The sequence below is a fragment of the Sinocyclocheilus anshuiensis genome, unplaced genomic scaffold, assembly GCF_001515605.1.
Source record: "Sinocyclocheilus anshuiensis isolate Anshui unplaced genomic scaffold, SAMN03320099.WGS_v1.1 scaffold819, whole genome shotgun sequence".
NCBI classification, from domain to species: Eukaryota; Metazoa; Chordata; class Actinopteri; order Cypriniformes; family Cyprinidae; genus Sinocyclocheilus; species Sinocyclocheilus anshuiensis.
This window is the reverse complement of record NW_015548238.1, coordinates 667829-679906: the sequence shown is the minus strand read 5'-3', so window position 1 is coordinate 679906 and position 12078 is coordinate 667829. Positions and strand designations below refer to the sequence as shown.

General features: G+C 35.2%; 1 protein-coding gene across 1 annotated transcript in view; it reads right to left on the bottom strand.

The window, feature by feature from the left end:
- rbms2a (RNA binding motif, single stranded interacting protein 2a) overlaps positions 1–12078 on the bottom strand; it is a 59947-nt gene that overhangs the window by 1710 nt on the left and 46159 nt on the right. The window contains exons 5-13 of the mRNA XM_016442061.1: positions 5803–5960; positions 4760–4839; positions 4532–4641; positions 4398–4441; positions 3659–3752; positions 1179–1229; positions 876–986; positions 658–735; positions 487–577 (exon numbers count right to left, since the gene is read on the bottom strand). Coding sequence (XP_016297547.1) covers positions 494–577; positions 658–735; positions 876–986; positions 1179–1229; positions 3659–3752; positions 4398–4441; positions 4532–4641; positions 4760–4839; positions 5803–5960 — 810 coding nt within the window. The 3' untranslated portion in view covers positions 487–493. The remainder of the gene's footprint in view (positions 1–486; positions 578–657; positions 736–875; positions 987–1178; positions 1230–3658; positions 3753–4397; positions 4442–4531; positions 4642–4759; positions 4840–5802; positions 5961–12078) is intronic.

The following is a 12078-nucleotide window of genomic DNA, read 5'->3' as shown; positions in this document are numbered from 1 at the left end:
CCTAGTGTTAGCTGCTTTACCAAGCCATTCCGTGTTTCCTGAGTTAAAGTTTAGTTTAGTCTTGTTCATAGTCTGTTTACCCGTGTTTTGATCTTAGCCTGTTTTCTCCTCTTGTCTGATCTCTACCTGCCCTGAAGTTTATAGCCTGCCTTGGATCTCTCTTTCGTCTTGTCGTTTGGACTCTGTTTGCCCCTGCCTGGACTATTACCGTGTACCTGGATTATCTCTCTCTGTCTAGCCCTCTGGATGTCGTTTGCTGATTGGAGACCCTCGTCTGCTCTTGGATTATTCTTGTGTCTTGCCCGTACCATACCAGTTTGACATTGTTTGACCCTGCCTGTGTTCTGACCGTGTTTATAAATAAAAGCTTGCACATGGATCCTCACGCCTCACGTCTCGTCGGCCCCATTACAATTACATGCAAGCTGGCTGCATTTGAAAGGTAAATGCACATTGCCAAACCTGCCATTTGACCTGTTGTCTTACCGTAGCTTCATTTGCTGTGTTGATAGGAATAATTAGTGTGTTCTGAAGGCGTCTCCATTGAAACCTGCTGCTGCTGCTGTCCACTGCTTTCCTACATGACAAAGAACGAGAATGAATCGAAATCTTACCAGTGAACCTGTTCAGCATTCAAAGCGGCGTGTGCAGACAAACCTCTAATGTAACACTAGAGGGAGGCACCGGGGTGTACTGAGGGATATATGTTCCTTGCATAGCTGCATTGGGTATATACTGCGGGCAAAATAAATACAACAAACGGTTAAACAATAACTTTCCTTTACATTTTGATGGAAATTAGATTCCACTAAGAAGACAAACTCTCATTGAGGAACTATTAAGGGACTAAAAAGTCATGGTAATAGGCCACCAACCGTGCCAGCGCTGCCCAGCGACAGGTGACTGAGCTGCTGGGTCAGGGGTCCGATCATAGACGTGGGCTGAATGGACATCGGGAGATCCATAGCTGGAGTCAGAACGGCCCCCTACGGAGAGACAGATGCTCAGAAACCAAGGGTGATTTCTCGTTAACCAAACCTCATGGGTGTCTGAGTCAACACTGCTTCTTTTATTATTAAAGGGAAGATTAAAAAAAAAAAAAAACACCAGATGCATGGACACTTTCATGTGAAGTACAGTAAAGCTACAGTTTGACAACAAACCCTACAAACACTCACGGTGGGCTGCATGAGGTACGACTGATGATGCATCCAGGACGGGCTGTGCACCTGTGGACACAGACAAAAACACTACGCATGAATAATTTCTCCAAGTAATGCACTCAAGTTTTGGCAACCAGATATTTTCTGAATAGAAATAGTTTTGGAGGGTTGAAATCATCGCCCGAAACAGTGACTTTTAATTGGTGTTTTTTTTTTTTTTATGGTTGGATGAACAAAACTGAGTTATCATTTTTAATCGATACTCATATGGATTATTAAATCTCAAGATCAATCCTTTAGTCTATTTTCTGAAATAGACAAAACATTGTCAACTTCCTGAAGTGTATTGTATCTTGTGTAATTGTGCAATCAGTGTTTCATCCACAGAAAATTATTTAAAGACGTCAATAAATCAGCTTCTAAACAACGTCACATAATGTTACATTTACCTCAGAAAAGCCATTCAATGTCCATAAACCCATTAGTCAGAAAAATAACTCTTGAGAGGAGCATTTTGCTAAATATATGCACTACATTACAAGTTAGTTTTACTTAACCTGTTGTCTTCATTATTTAATGTATGTTTGAATAAATCTGTCATGGAAACAACTTTTATTACAGCCACTGTTGCAGCCGAATTGGAGTAGGAATGTAATATGATATATACTCTACATTAAAAAAAAAGGGGTCTGTAAGATATATTTTGAAATAAATGTAATACTTTTATTCATGTAGGATGCATTCAATTGATCAAAAGTGACAGTACACATATCTATAATGTTGCAAAGGACTTCTGTTTCAAATAAATGCACTTAAATACACTTTATTTTAAGGTGTCCTTGTTACAGTGTAATTATGCATAATTAATTGTTATTATAATAGTAAGTACATGTACATGTAACGGACACCTTAAAATAAAGTGTTACCAAATGCTGTTCTTTTGAACTCTATTCATCAAAGAATCCTGAAACAAAAACAACAACAACAAAAAAATCAGTTTCCACAAAAACTGTTTTCAACATTGATAATAATCAGAAATGTTTCTTTCTCAGCAAATCGGCATTTTAGAGTGATTTCTGAAGGATCATGTGACACTGAACAGTTTTGCCATCACAGGAATAAATTACATTTAAAATATATTCAAAAATAAACATTGTTTTTACTGTATTTTGATCAAATAACTGTGACTTTGACTTCTTTAAAAACTTTACAAAATCTCACCAACCCCAAGCTTTTATAAAAATCACCATGCCTCAGCACATTTCAAAAAAATGCAATAAATGATGATGATTTTCATTTTCGGGTGAGCTACTCCTTTAAGTATTTAATGTGCTCAACAGTCTTCAGTCCATTAAAATAACTTCAGATAAGACAAATGTTAGGCGCTAGCAGACATTACGCAGTAATCCGGCTCTAATGGGCCGTTCAGTGGCTTTTGAGCACACGTGCCAGACCTACAGGATCTCAGCGAACATTATTTGCTTTTGCCTGCTCATCCATCAGCACTCAATAAGGTGTCAGAGTTCCCACAAGCCACTGCGGTCTAATATTCTCCCTGAACACACGCTGTGAGTCACTCTCTGTTTCCATCGACTGCTGCCGGCTTCAGCACACACTCAGCTTGAGCTCACTATCGCAACAAAAATGAAACGTAATCTGGATTGACCTAAAGTTCACTAAGAACACACAGAAACGGGTGATTAGAAATGACAAACAAGAACGTCTGTTTAAAGACTTGGAATTGTAAAACCGATGAGTGAAAGAGTGAATAAATACATAGCAGATATGTTCACTGAATATAAACCTAACAGACCACTCAGATCATTAGGATCAAGTCAGTTAGAAATACCAAGGGTTCACACAAAACAAGGGGAGTCTGCTTTTAGTTATTATGCCGCCCGCAGTTGGAATCAGCTTCCAGAAGAGATCAGATGTGCTAAAACATTAGTCACATTTAAATGCAGACTCAAAACTCATCTGTTTAGCTGTGCATTTATTGAATGAGCACTGTGCGATGTCCGAACTGATTGCACTATATCTTATGTATAACCGTTTTCTTAAATTCATTTTAAACCTCTTAAATCGATTTTTTAAATCATTTTCAAAGTTTTTAAATTCCTTGTTTTATTGTTGTGATTATTTTTTTCTTTTCTTTTATGTAAAGCACTTTGAATTACCATTGTGTATGAAAAGTGCTATATAAATAAACTTGCCTTGCCTAAATAATACGATTTTGCTGTAGTAGAGTATTGACTAAACTAAAGTCATTGCTGCAAATTTGCCTCCAATAGCTGAAATTTGACAATTAAACATGATGTATTTGAACCAGATGTAGTCCCAGAAGACAACTATCATTTAGATCTGACCTTATTAATGTTTTAAGAAATATTTTCAACAACAATATTGTGGGAAAGCAGTGCTGTATCACTGTGTGTATATAGAACATACAATTATGACATGCATAAAATTGATATCATTATCTTAATGATGCTGACCTGGTAAGACGGTACTTGTGAGGGCATGTATGGAGACAGAGAGGTCTGAGCGATCATTCTGTTTGGAGCGATGCTGTACGGAGGAGAGTAAAACCTGAAAATAATAAGCAAAAACAGTAAGAAACATTAGCACACTTTGTGACATTAGATGTTCATTTAAAATGCCATTGAGAGTTATTTTGAAGAACAATTTTTTTTTTGTGAAATTAAAGTCTTAAAGGGACAGTTCACCCCCAAAAAATGAAATTCCGTCATCATTGATTCACGCTCATGTCGATCCAAACTTGGAATTTGATACACACATGAAAATATATTAAACATATTTTCGTTCGTGTATCAAATTCCAAGTTTGGATCCTGAAGCCTGAGAGATTTCTGTGCATTCATTCAAAATCCATGCAACCAAATCTTGCACTGATGCTTCAAAACATTCATAAAGAGATCATAAAAGTAATCCATATGAATCCAAGTCTTAATCGGTTTAATCCAAGTCTTCTGAGGAGACGCGGTTGCTTTATATGATGAACAGATTTCATTTAGGCTTTTAAGCGCACATAAACATTGATCAGTGCACATATATGAAGCACATCAAATATGGTAAACGGAAGCTCAACTGTGCTTGAGGTTTATGGTAACAAAATGAACAAGAATATACCTTTAAATACTGATCTAAAGCAAGTTCTTTCTTAGACACTTAGAAACCAGGCTCTGCGTGTGTGAGGATGTTTCTCTGTGCTCACCCGTTCTGTAAGGCTGCTGGGTCGTATGGGAGCGTCATTCCTACCTGAACACGGAAAGGAAAATGATTAACTTTATATTAAATGTACAAGGTCTGTGTAAACAGAGTCAGAGTCCACAATGAAAGCTCTCATACCGTTTCACCATCTCTAGGCCAGGCTCGACCGTTCTGTAGGTACCTTGCCTGGTTCTGCCGCTTCTTTTGTCCTCCGTCAGCAAACTTACATAACAACGGTTCTGTGGGAACTACAGGTGAAGCAGCCAGTAGGAAATTATTTAAAAAAATTTATATATGTTATTGTTCCATAATCAGTAATGAATTATTTCATTGGAATTTATATAAAATAAATAATTTATCATCTACCTGGCACTCCTGGTGGGGTTTTGATATATTTTCCATTAAAATGCTGAATGATGGCTTCACATTTCTCTGTGGATTCCATCCTGTTATTCAAATACATGAATAAACAATTCAAAGTGGGAAATGTTGTATTATTATTATTTATGACCATTTATATTTCATATATAAGTGATGGTAAAGACAGAAAATATCCTAACTGAAAATAACTGAAATATTGATAAAAATAAAAAAATGTCAGGTCGAAATACCAAATAAAAAAAAAAATTGTAAATTCAAATTCTTCGACACGCAATTTTATACATCAAAGCTCCTACTTGTTGCCATTTCATTCAATGATGTTTTTTTGTTTGTTTTATTTTATGTACAGTATATAGAATGTAAGTACAATACAAATGTCAGCACCTTTATAATTAGCATACTAAACCTAAATGTGCATATAATAACACAGATAAATTTAAAGGGTTAGTTCACCCAAAAATGACCAAGATGATCGACAAAGTAGTCCATCCGTTTTTGCGCAAAGAAAACAAAAATAACGACTTTATTCCACATTTTCATCTCTACTTTCGTCTAGAGCGTGTGGCGGCGCTGACCCAGATCCGGCGTAATGATGTAATCACACCGGTTCTGGGTCAGCGCCAGCGCCACCACACGCTCGCGTCATGGTACTGTCGTGAACGCGCGTCCACAAGTGATGCAGTAGAGACGAAAATGTGGAATAAAGTCGTTATTTTTGCGCAAAAAAGGACAGACTACTTTGTCGATCATCTTGGTACTTTTCTGTACTTTGAACGTGGTAGTTACCTTGCTGTCTATAGGAGGGTCAGAGAGCCCTCAGATTTCATCAAAAATATCTTAAATTGTGTTCCGAAGATGAATGAAGGTCTTACGGGTTTGGAACAACACGAGGGTGAGTAATTAATGACAGAATTTTCATTTTTGGGTGAACTAACCCTTTAAAATATTATTAAATTGTTATATAGTAGGTAACTGATCCCCCATCTGGACTGGAGGATTCATTGCAGCTTGAGTGATTAATAAAGTACCTTGCAAAGCCCACGCCCCTGCTGGTTCCGTTAGCGTCCCGTAAGATCCGTGTGGAAATCACCTGGCCGAAGGACTTGAGAATGGCCTCCAGCTCCTGCTCGTCCATGGACACGGGCAGGTTAGAGATGTACAGGTTGGTAGGGTCCTGTTCCTGTTGCTAGAAATAAACGCATACAGTAAATCTGATTGACTGCACTCATCTGTAATACAATCAGTAAAATATTTGATAGAGTCTTTTCTACTCTTCAGAATGATAACATTAATAGTTTATAGTAGCAATTTAACATTTTCGTTCATCTCACATACTATTAGCAGTTCACATGTCACGTTCATTTTGATTTCAGAAAACATACGTACATGGAAAAAGTAAATGTACTCTTAAACTGTCTGTCATAAATCAACATCTCAGGAAAATGTTATGGGGTTTCAAATCAAAATATGACTTTCTGTTACGAAACAGGACGTTGATTTCATACATGTCCTCATATGAGGACACTGGGACTAAAAGCATGTTTATTAGCATTTTGGGAGACATAACAAATGAATAGAGGAAGAAATTATGTTTCAATATTCTATGAAATATTATATATTATTATGAAAATCTTGTCAAATATTACTCCCATTATTTCATGTTTATTTATTTTTTTTTTTTTTTTTTTTAAATTGAGTCCCGATGTCCTCTACCGAGGACATAGCATGCATAGAATGAAATATAATTTTTTTTTTTTGTTACATTTTTTTTATGCTCTAAACAATGTAAAGACATGAAAAAAAACTATTTTTTTTCTAAAAATATTTTCTCGGGTCTTAAGAGGTTAAAAATTAGACAGATTTAAATGATAATTACAAAATATTATCATATTTCCATAAAGAGTGTCACTAAATTAATATCAGACATTTTTGATGACCAAGGAGAGGGAGTGGTCATAGTGAAACATCCAAACATTTAGTATCTCTGAAAAGCCCTGAATGTGCTCTGTACAGGACATCCAGACTTAAAACTGTGGCATGTATAGTCTCAGAGAAATACACCAAAATATAATGTCCTCATATGCGGTCACAGGGTCTCAGGAGGTTAAACGATTCATAAAGACTGAATCATAACATATATTTTAATACAGGAGGGTTGAGTGCAATTGTAATACTTACAGCTGGCAGGAATAGAGTATTTTAAGTGGGACTGAAATTATAATGATTTGAAATGGTTTAAATCCTTTTTTATTAATCCTCTGGTGTTGTTCGCATAGCAGGTCAAAAATGAGTTTAGGTTATTTATTATTATGAAAAATGCACAAAAGCACATTTTTAAAATTTTAGATGAAATATAGGTTCTCAAAACATGAAAATAAAATCTATAAATCTAAAGTTGTGTTCCAAATTTGAAGTTGATATCTCAAAAAAATTAGCTTTCTGTAATTATTTGCTTGGGCACATCTCAATGTTTCTACTAGATGAAATTTGCTTCCCATGCATTTCCAGTGTGGCCATTTTTGACTGCAAACGATACAAGTGTGACTTTTTTTTCAGGATAATATTGTGTGTGTGTATGATCACATAGCAAGTGCCAAAACCTTTACCAAGTTTCGTACCATTCTCATGTAAAAAAAATAAAAAAGGGGTCAAAAATGACCGAACAACACCAGAGGGTTAATCAGACAAAAACACTGTTCATCTAGACACTTTGATTCAATTATGTTCATATTGAAGATTCCATTTTTTCCACTCAGTCAAAGAATTGTTATTTTATAACTAGAATTTGCTTTTGCTCTCCCAACCAAGATGACATTATGTATGCTGGCTACTAGCTACTGCATTATCATGTATTTTTCATATCTTTTACCATCAACCAAGACATAAAATAGATTATAGTTTGTATTTAAATGCATCATAAAAAAATCACTTTTATAACTCCAAAATCAGTTTTTGTTGGAAATTTCTCACGCTGTTTGTCAGGCTGAAAGAAAACTTTACAGCGCTTACGTTGAATAAATTTAATCACTGTAATTTTTTTGGTAACTAAAGAAATTTAAGCTCTATATGAAATTAATTTAAAGTAGCAAATAATCAAATTTGCATTATTTATTTTTTGGAATCAAATTACAGCCTTGTTTAAGTGCCTTTTTCTTCTTAATCATTGCTGCAGAAAGCAGTCGGGCACATTTACAGAGTCAAATCACACGGCTGAGAGCTCACAGATCCTGCCTGATGAAGTGATCTGATATGCTAACACGAAAGAGTAAATACTCCAGCCATATGAAACAAAATATTTGACACGATATTTCCTTAAATGACCGAGTAATGAAGCAAATTCACAGCATACTAACCCACTACTCTTCCTCTTTTTGTGTTATGCAGTATACTGTGCAAAATATGCAACATTATAGTATGCATACCCAGACGATGACCTACTACTAATACTTGCCAAAATATGCAGTATACAAATGAGCACACTTCACATAACACCGTATCCCACAATGCAATGACCTCGACCTGACCTTCTACTGCAGTGTGATAAATGAACCAGAAGTAATTACAGTGAGCTGCACAGATCCCTTTCTTATGCATTATTTAATCAGACTGTCAAGTTAAGCTTGTAACACCTGAGATATGAAATAAGAGTCAGAATAATCCATTTTTTATGGAACAGGAAAAAAAAAGTTTGCATATGTGTTTTTGTTGAGTATCATATATGATACATCAGACTTGTATGGCTCATATGTGACCCTGGTCCACAAAACCACTCATAAGGGTCAATATTTCGAAATTGAGATTTATACAGCATCTGAAAGCTGAATAAATAAGCTTTCCATTGATGTATGGTTTGTTAGGACAATATTTGGCCGAGATACAACTATTTGAACATCTGGAATCTGAGGGTGCAAAAAAATCTAAATATTGAGAAAATCGCCTTTAAAGTTGTCCAAATCAAGTCTTTAGCAATGCATATTACTAATCAACAATTAAGTTTTAATATATTTACAGTAGGAAATTTACAAAATATCTTCATGGAACATGATCTTTACTTAATATCCTAATGATTTTTGGCATAAAAGAAAAATCAATAATTTTGACCCATACAATGTATTGTTGGCTATTGCTACAAATATACCCCAGCGACTTAAGACTGCTTTTGTGCTCCAGGGTCACATATAGAATGCCTTATATATTGTAGTGAGATTATTAAGATCTTAATCAAGGAGGGAAAAGGCCTTCATTTTATTCAGAAGCCCAAAATATGCAATTTGTTGCAGCTGCTGATACTTCAATGTTAAGTTTTATGATTAAAGAAATGCAATAAAATGATGATTGAGAGACGAACAAACAAACGTTCCTCAAAAGCCTGATGATCATATTTGATACTCACAATTGAACATAATTTTTCTACAAAATGATGCCTGGATAATCAAGTAAAGCAGTAAGTGTTCATCTTTACATATTACTAACGATATCAAAGTTGCTTTACATTTACTTCATAAAAATCAGTAAAGATTTCACAGCAAAAAGACGTGTGAACCACAACCTGAAGGTGGACGTTTTTAGAGTTATATTAAAAGGCTATCAATCAGACGAAGGAAGGCATGTGGTAGATTGTGTGCAACAGCAAAGTTTTGATCATGTTGATAATTTCGAGGCCTTAGAAATATGTTGGACGCCACTCACATGCAGCACTGTCCCGTGACCTCATCACAATGTAGCAGAGTTCTGTGTGAAATGTTTATTGTGGAATAATGCCTATATCTAATATTTTCTTAAGTAGGTAGCAGGCATCGAGTATACATTAACCCTGACATGTAAATCGAAGTTCATTCTTGGCCTCCATGGAAGCTGCGCAGTGAGCAGGTGTATTGTGAATTATGGCATAACTAGAATGCATTCAACAATCAGCATCCACTGTGTTTTATAGTTATCATAACACAATTAAAACAGGAGAAGTTCATTAAAATTGCTAGCAGGGAGAAATGACAAATGGGTCAGTTTGTTTGATTATTTATTTTAAGGTGACGTTGTCACAGTGTAATTACTCAAATTAGTGTTGAGTAATATGAATAAACTTATGCATAATTTAATGTTATTGCTATAGTAAGTTCATTTAACATTTGTAACTACGTCACATTGAAATAAAGTGTTACCATTTATTCTTTCAACAAAATGTTCGTAGGTTCACTGTATGGATGTTTACCCAGCAGTTATCAGTGTGTGTGTGTTTCTGTATGTAGGGACCTATGATCTTCTGCAAAGCGGAAAACACGGATCGCGGAATCCGGTCATAAAAATGGAATTTACTATGGAACACGGAATGTTATGGAATTTGCCAAATTTGTAATGAATAAATCAAAAGTAGGTCAGTACACTTAAATCAATATGTGATATGGACTCGTTTCTGTGAATATTAAGCTGCAAAAATACTATTTAAATATGAATCCTGCATGAATCCTGCACATCATCTGTGTGAATGAATGGCGCAGTCACGCGGTTTCGTTTACTACACATACTGAAGTGTTTTCAGCATCTGCCGTCTCACTAAATGAGGACATAAATACATGAATATCATCTCTAGAACTGCTCTGAGAGTCACTTCATGAGCATTTGACCCTTTCATTTGAGAAAAAAACTATCGTCACAAAGGTCTTCACAGCAACTCATCAAAATAAAAAAATTGAAAAACTCGGAATGTCACGGAATTTGTCAAAGTTTGGATGAATTAATCAAAAGTAGGTCAGTACACTTAAATCGACTCGCGCTATGGACTAGTATCTGTAAATATTAAGCCGCAAAAAGACTATTATAAAGAATCCTGCATGTTCTGCTTGTCTCTGTATATGTGAATGGCACAGACGCGCGGTTTTGTTTACTATTTTAAAGTGCGTGACACTCGCAGTGTTTTCAGCATCTGCCGTCTCACTAAATGAGGACATAAATACATGAATATCATCTCTAGAACTGCTCTGAGAGTCACTTCATGAGCATTTGACCCTTTCATTTGAGAAAAAAACTATCGTCACAAAGGTCTTCACAGCAACTCATCAAAATAAAAAAATTGAAAGAAGAAACTGTGACAGATAAATATTACTTCATGTAATCATATAATACTACTACTAACAATACAATTATTATTAAAACATTATTTTTAAGGAATATTTACCAGAAAAAAAATATTTACCAGAAAAATGTAAATACACAACACAGTATTTCTGAAATAAAAAATAACAACTCTTTTTACATTTTCTAATACATTTTTTTTTTAATATATGTACATATATGTAAAAATATATGTACTCAATATATGAGTACATGAACACAAAAACATAATCTTTAGAACTGCTTTGAGAGTCACTTCATGAGCATTTTACTGTTTCTTTTGAGAAAAACTATCATCATATCATATACAAACAGAAACTCAAAGGTCTTCACAGCAGCCCATCAAAATAAAAGTTCGGTTTAACTTGAAGAAACTGTGACAGAAATATGTTACTGAATGTAATGATAGTACTACTACTAATGATAAAATTATTATTAAAACATTATTTTTAAGGAATATTTACCAGAAAAAAAATATTTACCAGAAAAATGTAAATACACAACACAGTATTTCTGAAATAAAAAATAACATATAAGGACAGCTACAAAAAAAAAAAAAAAAAAAACAATAAGCCCGCGAAGCTGTTATCGTTCCATCCTGACAGATGACAGCCGTGACAGTGGAAGTGGAATCCCGGAAAATAAACCGTGGAACTTTGACCAATGAGAGAACAGTTTACTCGCGCGTGACTTGTATTAACAAATTTGGTCCGTTTAGAAACTTTGCCATGTGAAAGCGAACCGCTCCAAGAATAAAAAGCAACATTGTAATAATTTTAATCCCTGTTTCAGAACAAAGCAATCGATCTACAGGTGTGAAAGCACCCTAAGACATTAAGTAGGATCTCAAAACAACAACACCACCACGGCCTGAGACTGTGTGCTGCAAGTATTATTTGCACACTGTTTTACTTTTATTTCTGGTCCAGTCTAAACTGCAGCACTGCAGTGTGAATCATTCGGAATTCAGTTTTATGTTTTGATTTAAGTAGCCTATTATTAAAATTATAATGATATCGCACGCCATAGCTATATGCATATTGTGATATTTACATTTGCGATATTTCGATTATTTCGATATACTGTGCAGCCCTAGTGTGTTTCTGTCCATGTGTATGAGAACTAAGGGTGCTTTCACACCTGGCCCGTTGTTTCGGAACCTGGCGCGTTTCCCCCCTTAGCTCGGTTCGTTTGGG